This window comes from Achroia grisella, unplaced genomic scaffold, assembly GCF_030625045.1.
Source record: "Achroia grisella isolate CSIRO2021 unplaced genomic scaffold, CSIRO_AGI_Agris_v1 utg295, whole genome shotgun sequence".
NCBI classification, from domain to species: Eukaryota; Metazoa; Arthropoda; class Insecta; order Lepidoptera; family Pyralidae; genus Achroia; species Achroia grisella.
Window position 1 is genome coordinate 424617 of NW_026712783.1, and position 23402 is coordinate 448018.

General features: G+C 32.7%; 1 protein-coding gene across 5 annotated transcripts; it reads right to left on the reverse strand.

Moving 5' to 3' along the window:
* Positions 1-360: 360 nt before the first annotated feature.
* LOC131843321 (poly(A) polymerase type 3) lies at positions 361-20016 on the reverse strand. Of its 5 annotated transcripts, XR_009357548.1 has the most exons (16): positions 19896-20016; positions 18181-18439; positions 17611-17840; positions 15077-15184; positions 13375-13486; positions 12120-12278; positions 11486-11697; positions 10739-10859; positions 9920-10096; positions 9003-9163; positions 8095-8256; positions 7459-7626; positions 6734-7097; positions 4786-4816; positions 4101-4129; positions 361-718 (listed from the first exon to the last, which is right to left on the reverse strand). XR_009357548.1 is itself a non-coding variant. In XM_059191947.1 (13 exons), the coding sequence occupies exons 2-13, from the start codon at positions 18317-18319 to the stop codon at positions 6921-6923; spliced, it is 1926 nt and encodes a 641-aa protein (XP_059047930.1). In that variant the 5' UTR covers positions 18320-18439; positions 19896-20016; the 3' UTR covers positions 6505-6920. The 5 variants fall into 5 exon arrangements, 1 of the variants encoding a protein (XP_059047930.1); XR_009357549.1 differs by lacking the exon at positions 4786-4816; XR_009357547.1 differs by lacking the exon at positions 361-718 and having other exon boundaries at positions 3826-4129.
* Between the last annotated feature and the right edge of the window lie 3386 nt (positions 20017-23402).

Consider the following 23402-nt stretch of genomic DNA (forward strand, 5'->3'; position numbering starts at 1 on the left):
AATTTGTTCTACAGATCATTTTTATTACGTGGAAATTCCACAAAAATATCAGTGCGCGAGTCGATGCCAGTAAACAGCTAGTAGATAACCGTTTGATCTCGATCGTGATAAATAGAAATTTTAGCTATTTATCGCTGCATAATTGTTATATTACACAAAACCATCGTAACCGATGCAAAAAGCAACTGCGTGGGTTTGTATCTCAAGCAGTTTCTTTTTTCACTTTTCACTCTCAGTCACATTCGAGAAAGAAGAGAATTAGCAATGCAAACTATTTACACTCAAACTCATTTATTCACATAGAACCTTAAGTCTTATTTCTGATCACTATCGTAACCCTACTGTTTAGTTCGGCTGCTTTAAATCAGAAGAACTGGCAAGACACTCGACTGGTACATTTTCGATATTTTTATTTATTACTTAATAACAAGTAATTCGATAAAGAGGATATTTTTAGACCGTTTTAGTGATTATTGTCCCAGTTAACAATGTATCCTGTCAGGCCATTCTGTGTTTGTTGCGAGACAATTAGAGGAGCATAACCATGTTGACACTTTTTTCTTTCACCAATAGTCAAAATTTATATTAACTTTTTATGAAGTCATCCCTCGTTAGAATATCCTCAAGACTTCGCAGTTCGTAGGGAATATGTCGCCTGAGTGCAAGATTACAAAGAGCAGGAAAATGGCCTCTAGTAAAAAAAACTTTTGAGAGAAACCTAGTGGGATCAAAAATATCATTATTACTAATATATTAACACTTTCGCTGAGCTAAATTATTAAAATTTTAATTTTAGAAATTAAAAATGGCGCATTATTACCTACTACCGGCATTGGAAGTAATACAGAAAAAAAGTATATAAAACATCAAATACAATACCTACGATACAAATACATTTTTTTTATTTATATTTTATAGTTTTACTAATTTATTCTAGAGGCTACGTTATAGCCGCATAAAATATAATTTTTACCACGCATAAAATAATAAGGATATTTCTTCCACTTTGTACTGTGTACACAATCGCAAGAAAAGACTGTTTAATGTTGAAAATTAGTAAGAAGTACCCTGTAACTAGACAGTACTTGTCATCGTACAATTAATAATTTAAGAATGAGATCACAAAGACCGATTAAGTGTAATAAAATAAAATATCTTAATATAGACATATAATACTTCTGCACGTGTATCCTACCTCCTAAACGGTTGGACCGATTTGGATGAAATTTTGTGTGCATAGTTCAACGGATTTTTGAATGGTTTCAAAATACATTTGGACATAGTAGGTGATACTGCTTTTGTGGACAGTACTTCTACCAAGTCCGGATAGATTTTTTTTTACAAATTACTATATAACAAGATTACTGTGCTAAATCATAAAGTAACATTTTCCAATTGTTCTTGGTGTGATAGAGAACAAGAACTACGGAAATTAAGGATAAGAAACCATTGCAACAAAGAAACTTCAAAATAAAATCTTGTGCCAAACCATATGGTTTATCTGGCCTGGTAGTAGTCTACCATCAGTAGAAATTTGTGTTCTACTACATGTTGTTAGAGCCGAGATTTTTTTTATATAATTTAGGAGGCTCGTACAAAAGAGGTATATGTCTACGTATATAATATGCAGGATTAATCCTAAATAATATACTAAGATGAAAGCCAGTGTTAGTATTCATGAAGCTGACTTCCGAACAGCCAAAAAAAAAAAAAGAAAACTTACACAATTTTATGTGATCAAGTTTGTTTCAAAAGTATAAAATTTATATTTAAATTTTCACTTTAATGATTAAAATCTTCAATTTCATGAGAATACTATCTTGTTTTCAACTTGGTCTATCATTTATGACTAACCCTGTACTTTACCAAGCTACGTAAGTTTATATAAATTTTATGTATAAACTTATTACGTACCAAAAGTTGTTATTTAGATCAATAAAGTTGTGATCCAAATGTAATTAACTGTCCTATTTTATAACAGATCTCTATATTGTTATTAACTAGTTGTATTTAAGTAGTTATTCTTGCGATTGTCAGTAAGTAAAGCCACGACATGAGCTAATGCTTTTTGAAAACACACTTAGACATATATTATAATCGTAACGAGGCGAAAACTGTCTCATTGTGTCTTAAGGTTTCCCCTAAAAACATTTAGAGAAATTAGGAAAAAATCACAAAATAACAGAATGTCAATCGAATATATTACAGAAAGCTTCGAAATCTCTAAAGGGATGATAGTTATAAAATGTTTATGAATATTTTCATCATCATCTTTAATATCTTTTATGACATGTCTAAATGTGTTTTAAAATTGCGCCAGCTCACTCGAACTCGAACATCAAATTAGCATAACAGTGGCTACAAATTGCTTATTTATATTGGTTTTGTTCAATAGAAATTGATTTAGATTACGCAAGCGTACTTCAATTCCATAAATATAAGTTAGCTCTTTTACTACGTCAAATATACAGCTATTGCAAATAGTATGTGTTGTACTATTTTCTTAGTACTGAATAACAATTTATTTTTTTATTCAGTACTGTATTGTAGTTGCGGCATTTGTAACGTCTTAAATATCTTATCATTGCTTCGGAATTATTTTATTTACTTAGGGATTGTAGTTGCCTAGTTATTGTAAGTACTGCAGTTATATAACTCTTTCTTGACATATTGCAGACAAAATTAGAAAATAAAGTCTGACAGGTCGCAAAGTAAAATAGAAACTTTGCAGGAAAAAAATGTGGAATGAAAAAATAAGACCACATATTTAGCGCAGAAAACCAAATAAAAATACTCACAGGCATACTGTAGTACCGAGTACCCATTATATAGTACACAGTACACAGTACACACTTTACTTTTACAGCTCCGGCCAATTTGTACAAAATATTATTACATTATGTCAAGGTAAAAATTATTTATTCTTACACATGTACGACTAATGTTATGCAAGTCATATTTTTTATCACTATCCCTACCGTCCAGTTTGGCAAGCTACTTCAGTTGAGAACACGTAAAAAAATAAGTGATAATTTTTGTATGTTATTTTTCTTTCGAATTATGTCCTGTATGTAGGTGATCAATTTTCATAGACTTTGAAGCGCTTGCGTTTTCTAGTCAAGTTCTGTGTGCCATATACAACACAAACCATTTTAATACTCCAATAAATTTTCTTATATTTTATGATATTAAATATATATATTCATATATACCATTCATAGATTATTTTTTTTGATGTAGACATGATTTTACATTGACGGAATGATGATTTGTATCATTAACTGGCGACCCGTCCCGGCTTCGCACAGATGCATTACAAATCTTTGAATTTCTCGGTTTGTTATATACAACAACACGCATTTATCATACATATAACCATTCCTATTGAATCACTAGCTATTGCTGCTCAAAATTCGTAATAAAAATACCTTTGCAGAGTGAGTTGTAACAGTTAAATGATCCACACATTAGACAAAAATGTAGATTTTAATATTTTTCATATATAATAAAAATTCTCAGCAACTGCATGCTGTAACTAAACCAGAAATAGTTCTGTGTTACATATGACACTGTAATAAGTTGTCTAAATTGACATTTGATCGTTATATTATATAATTTACTTAATCAATGCCAACGAGCAATTTGTCAGCCAAACTGTATGCTCCTAAAAGATAACCATCCAAAAATATAACTAACATCCCACAGAAGTCAAGACATAATGAAGATTGCAACTTATATATAAAATTGAAGCCAATAATGTTCACCATAAACAAAGTATATTATATATGTATAATAATAATTAGTACATATTACTTTAATATATATATCTCTGGACAATTCACTGGATATACATATATTATATTTCTTTAATTACTTCGATTAGTACAGCGAGAGATTGTAGAGGAAGCGGCAGAGCGTACATTAAATACGGCTTCAAAAGCAGTTGTAAACTTCACATGTTTTGAAGCTTCTCGGAGGGAACTGTGCGCTTACAACAAGTCCTGTTAGACCTATTTACAATTGTCTATAGTTTAATGACCATCAAAGGACTTGTTCGTAGGTACACAGAACAAATCTAGAATTAGATATAACCAACTTACATGACGGCGTGCTCGCCCGTCGAACGAACCTGCAAATAAACACACGTACATATAAAGAATTAAGCGATTAATCGCTACACGAATAAATGTTAGTATTAGAATTAGTATCAGAATGTAAATATATATATTATACCAATTTTTTTATTAATACAAATAGTTAAATACAATTATTTTTAGATTCTCTTGCTTATTATTTACACTTAATAATCAAAGGATTATTACGACCATTATATTGTCGTGATCGTGGCTCTTGAACGAGTCCACATATATATATGTAACTATGGTTCTCCGTAATTAGTAGTTTTTGTTATATATTTAATCGAAATAGGTGTTATTTAGCGGAAGTCCATTTCACTACATAATGCATTTATATAATATTGTTTAATTCTGAAATTTGACTACCATTACGACCCTCCCTAAAGGCGATCAAATACAGACCATTATTGAGTCTACACCCATATTGCGACACACGTGTTTCGCCTCTGAACAAGGCATCATCAGGCGTCGAATAGTTTGGATATAGCTCGGAAGCCTAGTTTTGACACTTCGGCGTTAATACTCTTCTACTACTCTTCAATTGTTAATACAAAAGTTATAATAACCAATCCATTACATTTTACTATATCTAGCTTTTAAAGATTTCCCTATGAGAATGCATTAGATTAACTAACTAGTGAAAACTTACGCCGGCAGGTGTCGCTTCCGCCGCGCGACATCTAAAGAGAATACCAAATTAATAACACTATTATGATAAACATAATTATATAATAATTAAGCACTTTAAATTGTACTAATTTGTTTTATGACATGGTGTTATACTGCGTAAAGATATATATAAATATAATTAAATTTAAATGAATAATAAAAATAGTTTTGTTCTAATTTTATATCTAGAATAACAACATTTATATTAAACTGAATTATCTTCATTTGTCTCAGATTAATTTAGCGATAGCTGTAAAATATGTGTAAACTATATCAATTATAGTATATAAATGTATGTAGTATTTTTATGTATGTTTGTCCTATTGTCCAATTACTATATGTAATATTTTGAGAGATGTTGATCTTCTCGTTATAGGATAATTATAATTCATTGAGATACTGTCCACATGTTTAACTTTTTTTGAAGTCTTTCAATTGATTTACTAACCCCATATTCATAAAAACGTCTTACATCTCATGAATATGTAGTTGTAGAACTGTTTAGACCAGTGTTTCACCTTTTCTTTGTCATGCCCCTTTAGCCTTTCTAAAAGTCTGATGACATGTATTAGGGGAATCAGTAGGCAATTCTTAACTAAACAAAGTTAGTAACTTTGTAAAACTAAATTTATAAAACATATATTGCTTTTTTCATTAAATTTGGCAACAAGTATTGCATTTAAATAGGCCGGAGCGAAAGGGTTAAACTCGTATCATGTCCATTTCCTAATTGACCCCCTTTGGGGAGTGGGTCCCACGTAGGAAGACACTGGTTTAGACCTTTCCATCTAGTTACCTTCATTTGAAAAAAAGAATTAAACAAAAATTTGAGGAGTTAAATTATATTTGTTGATTGTATTTTTATGAATATGGGGATTAGTTCCTGGGAAACTTTCAATGATGAATAACATTATCTTCATAAGGCTTTATTATTGCTGTTTCATTTTCACTTTTACAATAGGCACTTAGATGTATGGACATTTTCTATTTCGGTGAATCACATTTGACATCTGTTGTACCTACCTTACTATTAAATGTCAAGTGCATATGGTGTTCAAAAGTGCTTCATAATTTTATGGATTGATTACGATTTTTTACAAAGTACTATTTGAAAATGAAACTGTAATATGTTTCAATTATGGTAGACGCCTACAGTTCCTCATAGTAAGTATCATACGCAACAGGTTTTAGTACTCTTTATATGGAAACTCTTCCAACTGCATGCAGTGATAGACATCAAACAGAATGTAAGCCTGTTGATAAAAGGGCAACTTTCCCAATAATAATAATCTCAAGACAATTCATACAGTCCCAAATTTAGTTAACTAAAGCTTGTGTTATAGACGTTAGATAACTGATACAAATATATATTTTTTCCTAAATTAATATATATTATACACAGAAAACACCCTGACTGATAGAAACAATCATACTCATGAATACAAATGTTTGTGCCGTGCGAGCGTGCGCACGAAACCTTATACATGCGTGAAAGGACGTAAATCGTTTACACGTAGTAAATCATAGATCACACGTATGATTTGGATACGCATTCGACGGCCTCGGTGCTCAAGCGGTTTGGCACACCGCCTAATTTCTATTGGTCGCTAGTTCGATTCCTCGCAAGACACAATTATTTATATTCATGAGTACGATTGTTTATATCTGTCTGGGTGTTTTCTGTGTATAATTTTGTATGTAGTTACAAAAACATCTATGTATTTGTATCAATTATCTGGTTCCCATAACGCAAACTTTAGCTAGCTTAACTAGAGTCTAGATGGCGATGTGTAAATTGAAGCTTTTTGCTGGTTTTTACTTTGTGGCGTATTATTATTATTCATATTCACGGGTTGTTGTTTGAAGAATGCGATGCGAAACTGTATGACGGCTACCTTAACCATAATGTGCCAATGTAAACCACTCACCTTATTGGAATCATAGTCCGGTCCAGGCATCACCATAAACAATACAAATTGTACCAAAACTGTCCGATATCTATCACTTAACACTAACATCACAAGTTTCTGTCACTTATCACTATATACGTTTCACTCTGTTCATTTTAACGTTGGCAGTTCCGTATATGAACCTCTGTCGCCACTGTTCGTACTGCTACGTGCATACAATACTGTTGGTTTGCGTGTTCGAAGTGGAGGGACTGTGCTCGGTCTTCTCTGCGGGCTTATTACGCTCCTCGTGGTTCGTGCTTGTGCCGTTCTGCAGATTAACCTCGTACATATTAGACGAGTTCGAGTCTTCGTTGTATGAGATAATGCTGACGTCATCCGTCTGTAATGATAAGTAGCATAAGTTATTTTATTTAGTAAATGTAATTTTTGTTTATTAATTTATTTAAACTACCAAATTTGTTGACTACGATACGAATGAGGAAATTATCACATAAATCTATACTATTATTATAAATGTAAAAATGCGGCTGTCTGTCTGTTAAATATTAACTAAAATTACATTAAATTTTAGATAAAGATAGATTATTAGACAGATAGATAGATATTTATTATCTAAGAAAAGAAGCACATGTTATTCATTAGCTGTGAAAGAATGGCATTAAAGTCGCTTGTTGTACAAAAGTTTTTTGTTCCATAAAAAATTAAAAAAATCGAAATTGTTATAAAGACAGTGTACTCACACTGCTCTCGGATAGCCGTTTGGTTTTCTTGTGCGTTGGCGGTTGCGTGTGGTTGGGCTGGTGCTGAGGGTCGGCCAGGCGGCGCTTGGTGCCCGAGGTGGTTCTCTCGCGACGCAGCAGCGACGGTGACAGGTACTGGTGGAGCTCCTTGCGGCGCACATGCCGCGCCTGGAACAAACACCAAGCCACCTATGTCACTATATGGTCATTGCTAACTGGATCACGACGGCTGATATGACAGTATATTATATATCTATCATATACATATACTCCTTAGAAGTATCGTAATACAAAGCTTTAAATTTGGAATTAAAATATAAAAAAATCATAATATGAAATTGTCTTAGTGAATAAAAAATGTATTTAATAGGTGTTTTTTATATAATAAACAGAACAAAACCTGTGCTACGTAAGTCGAAAACACGTATTACAGTATTCCGCCTCCATACTAGTTACTCATTGACAGTCTCTTACTCAGCCTAACTAATAATAATAAATACTGAAAAAAATATTTTTCTCACAAATACCATTATTTAAATAAAATAACTTATCTAGTAATATATTTATGTTACGGGAGATGTTACTTTATTTCTAAACAAATATTTCAATTATAGACAAAGGTAAAAAAAAACTCGCCTCTATGGTCATTCCTTCCCGTAACATACTGTTGTGTTCAGCCTGGAAGTGTACCACTTTTGTGAATGAAGATATGTCGTATGTGAGATCCACATTCACGTTGGTCTTCTCGAATACCAGTCCAATGAACCACATGGAACAGTGGTTTGGTACTACTTCACCCTATAATAATAAGAAAAATGTTTTAAACTCAACATCATAAGTTAGTTTACAAGTTACAGTTTACACTTGTGACTAAAACATCATGCCTGTTATTCTGTAATTTCTGCGTCTAATCTCCATCCTACAACATTAACAGCTATTTTTATATTTAATTATTTTATAACATATTTTTGTTAACAGCTTTTAATTTTAGTTAAAATAGAATCTTATTTTTTTTATACAACTACGGTGGCAATCATGCCTATCGAAGCCGGTAATACCATGGGTGAAACGAGCTCCTTACCATCCTAAAGAAAACAATATATCCCTCAGGACTAAACCTCAATTTTATTATAACTGAAAAGTATTGCATAAAATCAATTTTTTTATACTACAACTAGCCCCGCAAACGTTGTTTTGCCATATAAAGTAAAATCGCTATTAAACAAAAAGGGTTGATGCTAGAAGGGTAAACATTTAGGGTTGTATGTATTTTTCAATGCTATATATCATAATAAAATAAAAATGTACAATTATTTCGAAACAATAAAAAAATTATTTAAGGATGGACAACTCTTATTACTTAGGTGTATGAAAAATAGTAGTTGAATCTCAAACTTACTGAATATGCATATAAAAAAATTTCCTAAAATTCGGTCAAGCCGTTTCGGAGGAGTATGGTAACTAATATTGTGACACGAAAATTTTATATATAGGATGTTGGCAAACAAGTCACAACTGAAGTAAACATAATATCGGTTACTAACATTGTCGTTATTGGTTTCTGCTGTATTTTCCGCAGGCGGAGGTTGAGCGGCACCGGGCGGCAGCGCTAGGGGTTGTCCTCCGTTGGTGTGGAGCGGCACAGAGCTGTAGCACTCGGGGTTTACGTGCGCGATCGTGATGTGCTGGTTTCGCTCCAGGGTGTCTACGTCATACACATTTATTTAGCAAATATTGTTGACATCAGCATACATTCAATTGAATTGGTAGCATGTATACATATACATGTTGTAATAGTATTTAATAATAATATTTTTTTATATTTCACATAGAAAATAGCTGATTCAGAAGTCTGTGTCCTCTTTCATTATGGTGTACTTATGAGTGAATTGTCAACAAAGTGAATAGATAAGTGTAAAAGGAGGAAGGTGTGTGATGAGTGTACGTGTATGAAGGTGTGTGTAAGACCTTGTTTATTTTATGTGAAATTATGGTCAATATATAGCCTCAACAAATATACAAGCAGGCTACAAACATAGAATCTTTACTAATACTATGCTTTCACGTCAGAACTACTGAACCAATTTAAATTAAATTTGGTACACAAATAGTCTACACCCTGAGAAAGACATAAGAAACACAAAGGCTACTTTTTAATGCGAAAAAATGCAATAGGTTGAAAGGAGAGATGAAAGGTGTCGATGTAGGAGGTATCGCTGTTTTTCAAGCTAGAAACTAGAAACTTATTTTGTGGGCTGTTGTTTAAATATACACAAATGTGACGATCAAAGTTTGTAGGAAATTTGAAACACTGCAAATAGCTTTTTAAAATATCTATAAGTATGTGTGTAATTTGTAATACAATCAGCGTGAAAAATTAAAAATTCTATTCAAAGTCACTATTCCATGCGGGCGAAGTCGCGGGCACAGTTGCTATATAATAAAATGTTACATCACTCACTAATAAGATGTCTGATCTTGCTCTCTATGAGGCCGCACCACTGCAGCTGGTCGTCCGAGCTGGCCGACGAGGCCAGCAGCACGATGAAGTGGCGATACCGCGAGAAAAAGTTGGGTGCCTCGAACAACCGCTCCCAGCCGCACTTGCTCAACATTATCTCATCTGTTATTGCTAAACCTGTACATTAATTGAAAACACAATTTTTATTTTGATTACAGCATGGGGTTTTTCCAGAATATGTATATTAAAGTTTCTAAAAGGTCGGTAACTCGATATCACAGCATAAAACATAAGAATAAACGTATAAGAATTTTAGAAAGATTAAGGTGGGGCATTGCATAAAAAAGGTTGGGGAAATCTGGCATAATCTAGTAAAATCTGACAAACGGGCGACGGTAATCACTTACGATCAGGTGCGCCCGCACTTGTATTGGCTTTAGGAATACAATAGAAGAATAAAATAGAATACAAAGGAATTACAAGTACATTGCTGGTACATTTCACATCTCAAATACAACTATACCCTTAGATTTATTAAGAGCCGGCAACGGGCACGTAACATCCCTGTCTGTTTCAGGCGTCCATTGGCTACGGTAATCGTTTACCATCATATGGCCACTATGCTTTTTTGCCAACATCGTAGTATAAGAAAAAAACGTTAATCTAGCTGACGGCCTATTACAAAATCTAAACTAAGTATTTTACCTTGCTTCGATACAACATCCTTCAAAGTGTAAAAATTGTAGCTGTTGTTTTACCCTAGTATGATCAATAATAATAATTCATATATTTGCTTAAAGCACAGCACATTGAATTTACCAAGTCTAAACTCCTCCATTATGACAGTCCGTGTAGAAGCCGACACATTGAATGTTGAGTTCTGCTGTGGGTACGCTGGAGTGATTATCGGCATCAAATGGAAACGATCTGCCAGGTTCACCTGGAAAGTAACAATAATCATAATACCCCTGGACAATTCACACAATGTCATCAAGTACCAAGGTAAGCAGAGCTTGCGTTGTGGGTACTAGACAACTAATACAAATACTTAGATATTGTTTTTTGGAAAAACATACATAATTCAGATAGAAAACACATAGATGTGTTGTGAGTGTTTGTACCGTGTGAGGATCCAATCGAATCCGCGACAATCGGAAGTATATATGTATATTATTTGCCGGCCTCGGTGGTCATATTCTGAGTCTTGGACAAAAAATATCACGATAATATATATGAAACCTCATAAAGTTATGAATATAAGAGATTTAGATTTTACTATTAAATTATTTTATTTCATTCCAGTAACTTTCTTTATTTAGAATAAAGACAGTTACGAAATATTTTAATAATTTATAGTTTAATTAGAAATTAATATTCAGAATGGGCCCCTAACATACACTATGTGTCACAAGTTTCAGGACATGCCTCTCGTTTCCTGCGATAGGTTGGACCCCGATGATACTTTCCTGGAATTCTAAGAAGTTCCATCTCCTATTTTATTCATAGTAGGTATAGTTCCTAGAAATAAATATGTACATTAATAATACAATAGCAAATGTGGCATACCCTCGGATCCCATACAGGAAAGCCCAAGTTAACTGAATCCGGCTGTTTCAGTAAAACCGGCTGCGGCCACTTCCACTGGCTGAAGACGAGGAAGAACTTGTGCACGAGTGTCGCGGGCAATGCGTTCGGGTACAGCTGGCAGGTACGGGCCACCAGCATCGCCCAGGATACTCCTCCCAGGTAGCCCAACGTGTTTGAATAGATGCCATGCCCTGTGGATCATAATCAGTATGATTTTCACGTGTAAGCCGGTTTAATTTATGCAGAAGACCCGCACATTACCGATAAGAGTCGAATGGTTCGCACTGACTTACAACCAAAGTTTTTGCACTGTGTACTCATATAAAGTAGGAAAGCTGGGGATTTGTGTACATTGAGAGGGCACTACTATACTACACATACATGTGTAAATACGCCCATTTCTTCGGCTAACCAATGTTCTGCACTTTAGCATTCAAGAAATGAGAGCAGTTAAAGACTACATTGATGATTAAAAACAATATTTTTTAATAAACCAGTTTTTTTTTATGGATGAGTTCGTTATCCTACTATATGTGAAAATACAGTAGACGTATGCTAAGCATAACATCACGTAGTAAATTGTATTTACAATATAAATTAAAAAAGTACTAACGTTTCGCCCACAACTTGATAGCTCTGAGCGTGAGCCTGAAGTTATCAATATTGGGCACCAGACGCAGTATCTCATCGGTGACTCGGCAACCATTAAGAGACCTCACACACTTCTGGTCTAAGTTCTTCAGAAGCATGTCATCGCGGAGGTCGAAGGAATCTGTAATATATTTCTTAGTTTATTCGTAATACGTTACTGTATGTAACACGGCCTCGGTGGTCTAGCGGTTTAGCACACCGCTATATATCCGATGGTCGCGGATTCCATTCCTAGCATGGTGCAAACATTTGTATTCATGAGACTGATTATTTGTATCGTTCTGGGGGTTTTCTATGTATATCATCTATATCCAGAGGAATATTTACTGTATAGAAAAAATGTAAAGAATGCTATGCTTTTAGAAAAAGAACTGAGTGAATAGATAAAATATTTTTAGCACTAATTTGATTTCTTTATGTCACAATAAAATGCGATGCAGGCATTATTGCCTAAACTTAAACTTGCTACACCCGAGGCATAACTCGAAAGTGAAGGTTCTAAATGAGAATTAGTTTCAGTGACTAATCTCCACAGTTAAACTAAACACAGCAGACAGACATGATCCTCTACAGCAGGGGTGGCTAACAGGTTTATCGCGACTGTTAGTCCAGTAGATCATGGCAAGGCAAAAAATATAAATACGTAGACCAGACTGCACAACGTAATCTTAAAAAAGGTTTGCAATTTCCAACTTCAAACCTGATTATGCTAAACTAGTGGAAGATGCTCAAAAGGAATACTCACCACTAATATAAAGGTAAATCTTAGTTTTTTTTTATGAGTAATGGGGGCTGCCTGAAAACCAGCGCTGTATAGGTGCACCTCACTAAGGTTGTGCTTATATCAGCAACAGCTGAGACAGCTCCTATTGCCAACTTCCATGTTATTATTTATTCCTTGTTTTGTAAATTGTATTGTATTGTGTATTGTAAATTGTATTATTTGTGTTATGTTGGCAATAAATCAATTATCTATCTATCTATCTAAATAAGTATCTAGTTACTAAGAATAATTTTCACATTTATGTTTTCTCTCTTAATAAAATAAAAAAATACTACATAATTGTGTACTGAACTATGCTGTTTCATTTAAGATTTCAATAAGAATGTATTTGGTACATCGCACAGGGTTTTAATAGTAAACAGGAGATCTTGGGTCTAATCAAGTAGGCCACCCCTGCTCTATAGGTAATAAAAAAAAAATGAGCAAAACTCACCCGGAATTTCTTTGAGTGCCAATCTCGCAAACAGCAAATCAATCTCGATTCCGTCAAAATTCATTTTTATTACCGGCACAAACGCGTCCTCTACAGCACGTAGGTCTTTAACCTATAAAAAAAAACAAAATCACTAAACTCACGATCCTAATACCAGAATAATCAAAGATACGAGAATGGGAAATTGGTTGTTAATTGATTGACATAAGAATAACAGCTATATCAACTAATGATTTTGGGGACCGATTGCCGCGAACTCTTTTAATATTTTTATTAATTTTAAAATTATATTGTAGTACGTTACAAATTATATTATATTTACATGAAAGTAGCAGATCTACTGTTACTTTCATGTCATGTTATTTGATACATTTCAATTATTGTCTTATTATCTTTACTAGTATGAAAGTGGCGCCGGTATCGGAGTTATAGATAGGTTAAAGAGTAAATCTCTATTGTGAAGATAATATTTCAAGGAAGGTGTTACATATGTATGAATATGGATGGTTATAAAGGCAGAGGAAGGCCGAATGAGATGGATGGACTGTGTGAAAGATGATATGGTAAAGGTTTGGTAAGTAAACGAGATGACTGCGAACAGGGATGAATGGAAAAGAAAAACATATTACTAAATTAAAAAAAAAAAAATATGCTATACTGCACTCCTTCTCTATATAAACTAGTGTGCAAAATTTCATACTCCTAATATACCAAACCTTGGGGAAGGGGATTGTTAGTAATGTGGACTGATGACCGCATTACTAGCAAGGCACCATGTCAGGTTGACCTCCACGCGGTTCCCCCTGGAAACCATCGTGATAAATTCTTGGTGAATTTGTCACGATGGGCTAACTGACCTAACCTCATGTACATCTTATCACCCTTCACTGGTGCCCTGCCATCTTAAACCATTAGCGCACGCGGGTGCTATCTATGTAATATATATTCATAAAAAAATATACCAAACCCGCATAATTTTCGTAAAAAGGGGTACAAAGTTTTCACATATATTAATATACATAAAGGACTAACTTTTGAATACTATGAGTATTTGTTGTATTCTATCACTCATGACTTAAGTACGTTTAAATAAAGATTATTTTTATTCCTAATCTGCTTTTTTATATCACGAAAAACCTGAACATAGTTTTCAGTTTATAATAAACAGTCGTTTGTATATATTACAGTTATGAATTATTGTAATAAATATGAATTTATCAATGTTCCACGAAATCAGTTCGTTAATCATATATACCTAACAAATCAACAATGACGAGTTCGATGACTGGCCCGCAGGCATACAAGTTAACAATTAATTTCCTTTTTACCTTTTTAAAGTCGAATAAAAAGTAACGAGCTTTTCAATCGATTTTAAAAATTGATTGGCAGTTAATTGGAAAACGGAACTAAAACTGCATGTTTAGTGGACAAAATATTTTTTGTTTGTTTTATTATTACAATATAATTGCAATATAAATGTATATGTGCATGTTATAAGCAAAATATTCCTGTTTTTAATTATGATACTGTTTGGCTTTAATAGTTATTAATACATATATTTGTTTGTTGTCAACTAGAATAGAACAAATAACACATACATATGTACGTATTATTTTCAACATATTCCTGTGTTTATTTATGATGATGTATTGTTGTATATATGCTGCAGATGGACATAAATGTTTTTTTTTTATTTCAATACCTGTGGTTGCAATTTGAGTAGGTCGTAGAACGACTGGAAATAGTCGGTCCTGTCAATGTGTCGAGGGGCCACACAGAGCGCGTCTATGTCGGCGCCTCTGTGATGTACCTGGAACAATATTAATTAATTAATGAAAACTCTTTATATAGAGTATTGGTTTCTATATTACTCCCACGGAAACCAATTCCTAAACAGTATTACATGTATACATACAACAATGAGTACGATAAAGAGGCTAATCGGCAGTCTTATTGCTGAAAGATAATTGAAGGTATTGTTAGAGGCGTCTTAAATATTGAGGTGGTCCTGCACACTCAGCTCATCTGACCCCCTTCAGATACCATCATCATATTACAAATTCGAAATGGTGTATGTTTTTTTATGTAAAGGTTTTACAAGGCTATTTTATTTCCTAAAATAATAAGGGAAGGGTGAAATAAAACTTGTATAAGATATCGCAGGTAACAGGTAGTATATAATAAAGTCTGCCCATGTCGCCGTTCCAATAATTATAATAACTTTTTTGTTTATAAAACGATTTTAATTTTACGAGCAACTCCCTTTGTTGCCAACTTTTAATAAACAGCATTAATAAAAAAATATGTGATTTGCTTCAAAGTTAGACCCATACGGCCTTATTACAAAAAGATAAACCTGGTTTAGCACTAGTAATAAACCATTCACCAATGTATTCCTTATTACAAAATGAAGTTTATCTCTAAATCGTGATTCGTCTATGGTCTAAAGTTAGACCTGCGATGCCTCTAGTTTAACAGTGGTCTAAATGCAAAAAGTCAAACTCAATTTTAAAAATTGTATTGTAAGTTGTTGTTTTTCGAAAAATATTTTAACTAAATTAAAAATATATTAACTAAATATATTTAAAGCAAATTTTACGATAATAAAAATATATAAAAGACGTTATTTGTTATTTTTTCACTCATTTGACTTTGAAATAGTCACCAATTGGAATTCATCCAATAAAAATATCCCGCCGTTCCTTTTCTCCGTATAGGACTCCTACTTGTAATTTAAAACTGATTTTCAGCCTAATAGTACATTAACAAATATTATATATTAATGAAATAGTTATAATGAAGACATAGACAAATAGAAATAAATTTATTTTTAGTTTATACATTTTTATTTGAAGTAATATTATTCAAAATTTTTTCAGTTTTCTGGTAAAACGGAACGTAATTGTACGCTAACTGTAATGAGTGACTGATTTCTGTATGTAATACATAATGAACGATTTAACTGTAGTACTAAGTAGTCCTCTGTTAGATCTGGATTCGTAATAATGTTAGGCTTATTCCAAGTATTAACTTTAGGAATGGTTTAAACCACGACCATTTAGACCACGTTTCGTCCGAGTTTTAACAGATTTTTTGTAATAAGACCGATAAAATTGTTTGTAGATTATGATTTCATTGTTTATCTAGAAAATACATATCCTAGTTTCTAAAATGAATAATGAAATCATCATAAACATGCCAAAACTTGAGGAGCGAATAATAAAGGCGAGAATAAACTTATTACCTAAGAAATTCTCCACAAAAGAGAATGGATTATAAAATTGCTAATGAATGTGGCAAAAAGAAATTGCAAATAAGGTTGAGCTACGGCGAAACTGGACTAGACTATTCATTAAATTCAACTCGACCATTTAAATGCAAATTTGACCTAAATTGAAAGAATGAATCTGAATAATTTATTAATTAAATCTTGTATTATATTACTACGAGTGACGCCCAACGAGTGACGTCAAATTCGTTATGGTGGATTTATTGTAAGGCAATTTCTCAATCTACACAGACCATATTTTATTTTAAAAGTTTATAACAAAATAATAATAGAATATGGCCGGTGGTGTGACACGCCTGGATAAAGTAAGTAGTAGCAAGTAAAGTAAGTAAGTAAGCAAAGAGTACATTAGAGGTTCTTTCAGAGTAGCTTCTATCATGAAAAAAGTTAGAGAAAGTTGCTTAGGCTGGTATGGTCAAAGACGCGAAGACGATTACGTGGTTAAAAATGCTAAGATACCAAACTCGACCAGAGGTATGGTCAGGCTACGAGCCACTTTATAGAACAATATTAAGAAGCAGATTGACCAGGACAACCTTATTATACAGACAACCCAGAACAGAGTTCTCTGGCGCAGATGTACTGGGAGACCCGAACCCAGATAAACTGGGAACATGGGTTGGACAGAGAGAGAGAGATAATAAAAGAATATGGTTCCCTCATTTCTGTCTCTTATGCGTAAATAATGAATCAAATTTTATTTATGTTGGTGTAGAGAGACAATTGTATCTTTACTGAGTTCATAGACTACTTATAGAATGAAAATTTTATTTGAAACTAATTATTCATCAAATAACTAAGATAAAAACTTTACTATATCTTTATAGTTATAAATATATCCTTAGGAAAATTTATGAAGTCTTGTAGATAAAATTACTACTGATTATACATAGATGAAGCTGTGGGATATCAGATGTATAGAAAAGGTAACATTTAAAAGAACTTACCCCAAGTCTGTAAGATCCGAAAGTATATATATTTCCTCCGACGGTGTCCGCCACACTGGGAGGCATATTCTTCCTCAGTGATTCGTCGCGTATCCACTGTCTGACAAGCCTGTGCAGTTGTCCCAGGATTTCCATGCGGTGGTGCATCTCGATCTCGGATTCAAACACACCATATGGTGCCAGGGACTCTTTTAGCTCACTTGTCTTTTCAATGTCAATTGGTTTTGGGCCTTTAACATTAATTATGAAAATTAGGCCTTATTCTCAAATGACATAAAACAAATACAAATAAATATTTATTATATAAAGTAGTAGATCATCAAAACCATTCCAAATATAATAATTTTGTTTTATTAAGACTATATAGTTTATAAGTTAAAAGGTATAAGATGGTCAGAGGATGGTTCATATCCTAAATCAATTGCACCATATAGGTATTTTTTTACCTCCATTAAAAACTGTAGAATTTGACTTACTTCAATTTCATGACGCTTACTATTTAAACATTTTTTTAAACAACTAGTATTAGTACTAGTAACTTAGTCAGACTTAAAAGCTTATAGTACAAACCTGCCATGGATATAGCCGATGTCATCCCCAGGGTTTTTAAGTTTTGCTGATTCTGATGCTCATTTGTCTTTGCAACATTCTGATTACTATGAGGGTTGTTTGTGTGAGAATACTGTGATGCGGGCCACATCTTGGACATGACTATACTACTGTTGATGTTAACTACTTATAAGTCTAGTGGTGGGTTATATTTGTATTCATTTGTATCAAAAGGCTCTCCTAAGGGACGACTATTGGGTTACTCACCCTGGGGATTAATCTGAAACAATGACAACATGAACTTATTAACATACATTATTTTCTTTTATGTAGAGTGTGTAATGACTACCTTGGTACTCTCGCAGTTTGGCACAAATTATCATTTACATCCTATGGTTGCGGATTCAATTCCTTAGATGGTACAAACATTTGTATTCTTGCGCATAATTGTTTGTATCAGTCTGGGTGTTTTCTATATATATTAAGTATGTATTTACAAAAAAAAAATATCAGTTGTCTAGTAACCATAACTCAAGCGCTGTTAGCTTCGGACTAGATGGCACTGTGTGAATTGTCCTGAAAAACATTATTATAGTAAAGAATTTAAGTTGAGCATTTATTCCATATAGGCCTAACATTATGTATGGTATTTACAATGTTATAATAATATTCACAGCATTGACAGTGCATGCAAACAGATGCTATCTTGATAGATAATCATAAATAACTGAATATGAATTTATCATTTATATATTTTTTTTATTATTTATTCTTAATATCTTTTTAATATGATGAATGGAAGTGGATGGAAGTTTTGTATAAGATTTCACTTCTCTTATGTGACCTTTATATAGAACAATAAAATATACATGAAAACAAAAACAACAGTTATCATTTTCTAGCATTAAGAATGTACTATAACATAAATTATAACCATTGGAGTATAGAACATACAGGTTAACTTTCCAATGGTTGTTTATTTAAATCATGAGCAGTGTTTTAATTTAAAGTTTTCAAGTTTAACATATACAGCTATAGTATATATATATGGTTGTTTACTTACTATGTACTTATTAGTAAAAAAAAGGGTTATGACACATCAGATAAGCACAGATATGTAAATTGGACCGAAATAGTAAAGAAAATGCCTATGTTTACACAACTTGAGCTTAGAGTTTTGTGAATATTACTAAAAACGAATAACTGTTTATTTATTACAATGTATTTAGGTAACAAACGCAAAAGAGGAAAACAGTTGACTGATAGTTACGATATTAAAAAAATAGAAAAAAAAAACAAGGCACACATCCGCTGTTTGCTGCGTAAGTAACGGTATTTCGTACTAAGTACCTATACTTGCTGATCTACTAAAAACTGACTACATTTCAATCACATACATTCTAAAATACGTGATTATAATAAGTAAGTTAACTATAAACAGAAACACATCAAAACACCTAAATACATATCAAAGCCGTCAAAAATAGGGTTGGAATCTTTTGTTATTCATTCACCACGAAAGGTCAAAACTTATGTAAACAACTGACTTGCATAAAATTAACTTCATACTATTGCAGTGTTTATAGATGAATATTGATTCTGTGATAAACAACAATTAATTTACAAAACAAAGGTATACACTATACTGAAAAAGCTCACGTTGCTCAAGCCTCGAACTGCTCTTACATTCATAACTAGAACACAAAGCCAATCTATATTTAGATAAATTTTCTCACCAATTAACAATATATCAAGATTAATTTCACGATGTCTTGTAACTATAATTAGTTAAAGTCATAATAAATTAAGAAAATAAACATTAGTTTCCAAACAAGCACCCAACAGTCGCCAACAACAAGGCAGCCATTTTTGATAAGATGGCGTTTGCAATATTTGCCAGTTCAGAAATAGTTAATTGGTGTTGCAAGTTTAGAAATTGTTAATATTTTTTACTATGCCTTTAACAATTTCGTTCATTGAAATAAATATAAATTGTAATGATTAACTAAGACAATCATCATTGATTTAGCTTAAAATGGTAATAATATTATTTTTTAAGTCTCAAGTCATGATCATAAATTTTATTCCGATGTAAAGCAATGAAGTAACAAAACGTTTGTTAGGATGCGTTCATTTTATTTTTATTTTCGCGCATGTCCATTGGGCGCCGCTCGTATGACGTATCAGAAAACGCCGTTGAACTTCTTCATATATTACTATCTCGTTTCATGTGATAGTAACTGAAAGGGATTGATAGAGAGCCGGTTGATGTTTTCGTGTCAGCCTTGTGCCCATTACAAGGAGTAGGTAAAATCCGCCATCTTGAGAGTAGATTCAAGAATGTGAGAACTTTTATCGGAGTTGAGTGAATACCTTTAATAATTTTATTATTAAATGGATGAACAATTGGTGACTACGCCATTACGTATATTACACACGAGCCGGTCGCAATAAATAAAGTTCGTTACGTGTGGCATAGAGCTATAGCGCCGAATTCTTTCTGTGTTTATGTGACAGGAGACGACACCGTAAGCTTTCTAATAGTTTTTTGCGTGTCTATTTCCGTTTTTCATCTCGACGATCGTAAGCTTATACGTGAAAGTGTTGAAGGTACGGATATCGTGTCACTGTAGTAGTCTTAGGACTTTGCGATGTGTTTTTCTAGTCAAAAATGCGGTTAGATGGGCGTTGTTGGTCGGTCGGTGAAGTTAACTCGAAGGTCTGGTGAAGGCCTGGGCTCGTGGGGCGGGCTGAGAGCGCGGCCGCTACAGAGGATGCAAGCGGCGAGGGTGGCGTAGCGAGGTGTTAAGTGTTTCATAGAGTGAACTGGTGAAAATGTCGACGACAATGCGGCCTACTCTGCAAACTGTCCCAGAGTCGCTGCCGGCGGACCATGTGACGACTCCGGCGGCGGCCCCTGCGACGACTACTGCCGCCGCGGCGCCTTCTCAGCCAAGACATCCCAGGCCAATTTTTAAGGTAAGTGCTGATTGTTTTACCTGGATTCCCCTGTCGTGTAAGTGCTGATTTAATTAGATTTATAGGTATAATCTCTCTAAGTGTGAAAACAGCTTCTTATGACAAAATTATTATTAATTTGTGTAATAATTGTTTTCATACTAGAATTCTGATGTATCATCACTTTATCAAGAATTAAAGATTACTTATCTGGATAAATTATTTAAATAAAACAATTGTTAATAAATATTGTAATACAATGTATAATGTCATACAGGAAATTTATATGTCAAATGATGCTCACAGGCCAGTCATATACACATCATACTTATGATGTAAATAGGCCGAGCCTGTGAAAGGGCACTGCAATTTAAAATCTAGCAGAAGTAAACTAAATCATTACATGATAGTCACTAATTTTCCTCTTACTATTATACTTGAAAAGTTTTATATAAAATAAAAAAATAGTAATTTGAAGAGTGGCATTTTTACATGAAATTGTATAATGCGTAATAATCAATCTTCAATTTAAGAGACTAAGCATTATTATTGCACTTCCTACAGTGTTGACATGCTGATTGCAGTCTGCAAGGATTTCCAGATTATATTTTCAAAACAGTGACTGGTTTTAGAACAGTCCACTCACTTGCACAACTACAATACAACTTTCTTTATAATATACAAAATTAAAAATAATAGACAAAAAAGTTTTATGGATAGTTTTCCAAAAAAGTTATGTACAATAATACTGTCCTAAAATTAATTATTCTGATCCAATATGTAATAAAGATTATCAAAAAATATGAGTTGACTAAAAATGTTGTGTACAATACAATTGTCCTAAAATAAATGATTCTGTATGCTATATAGAAAAGGATATAACTATTGATTTTTATATTATTTCTATTGTATCTATTTACCTAAATAAATCAGCACTTAACCATAGTTACATAAATTCTACGTACATATTAATGGTATTTGCAGTTTTTCAATCGAACAAAACTGTTTTTTTTTATCACATAATCAAGTGCCGATTTATATGGTATTGAAAATATGTCTTTCAATTGAAACCAGTTGTTTGAGTATATTATTGTTATACAAATACACCTACTTGGGATGATTCATCAGACAAAATATAACTGGTTTTCAGTTTTATTGATGTTATGTGTAAATTATTATTGAAATGAAGATTTTTTTATTCAAATATAGATGTAAATTTATACTATGACACATAAAATATTTGGAATATTAAATATTAATATTAAATTTAAAAATATATTTATATATTTTTAAATTTGTGTTACATTACACAAGACAGGGGAATCAATATAATTAAGCTTTGAAGCCTGCATATTGTCAATTGTTCGAGTATTTTTGTGTACACTATTATGTATGTCTTTGCTGTCCATGTTTGCTTTTGTGAACATAAAATTGAACACTGTTGATGATTCATATGTGTTTGTTATGAAAACTTAAATATCTACTTTGAATTTAAAATTTTATATTGCTTGCAATATAAATATTTTAAATGTAAATTTGTAAATACTGACACTGTTGTTGATTATTACTATTTGTAAAAAAGGTATAAAAGATATTTTATATACTTAAACAATTATAAGTTATTTGAATTGCGTTATTGAGCTTTCGCATTATTAATTCTTATATTACTAAAATTGTTTTAGACAAAATATGGAAAGGATTTCATATTTTTGATATTACAATATTTTGTTACTGGAATATAATTTACGCCCTCTTTGTAAACGGTAAATAAATGTACTAAGTTCATATATGTCTAAAGCCATTATTTTGTATGGATTTGACACTAATACCTGACTTTTAAAAACGACATTTAACTCGCCTTTTATTCTTAATGGCAACTTTTAACGGCCAACTTGCGTTTTTTTTTGTAACGTAATGTATTACGAAAGAATAATTTTTAATATTGTTTGTAACTCGTTAGGGGGACATTGTGTCATTCTAAATATATATTTTCTCCCTGTAGAAGGCGTTTAGGCAGGTTACAGGACGTTTCCACGGTGATGGCCACCATTTCATGCATAAGCAATTATCACAGTGCGTTACACTCTACAGATGAGCGGTTTTTCATAGCATACAGGGTTGCCACTTGTGAAAAATATATAAAAAATACGTGTTCTAATTTTATGAAGTCCGTAACATTAGGGAAATACACTTAATCTAAGACTTTTTTGTTTCAAAACAGTATTTAATTATATTCTGTGAAGTAGACTTTATAATAAAGTAGTCGGCTTGGTGACCTCAGTATC

Excerpts from the sequence above, each read along its gene's own strand:
- LOC131843321 (XM_059191947.1), bottom strand. The coding sequence starts at position 18,319 with ATGTCCAAGATGTGGCCCGCATCACAGTATTCTCACACAAACAACCCT. Across the intron at positions 10,097-10,738 it reads AATGGAGGAGTTTAGACTTG|GTTTAGCAATAACAGATGAG; the intron begins GTAAATTCAATG and ends ATTAATGTACAG. Across the intron at positions 9,164-9,919 it reads CAAGATCAGACATCTTATTA|ACACCCTGGAGCGAAACCAG; the intron begins GTGAGTGATGTA and ends TGTATGACGTAG.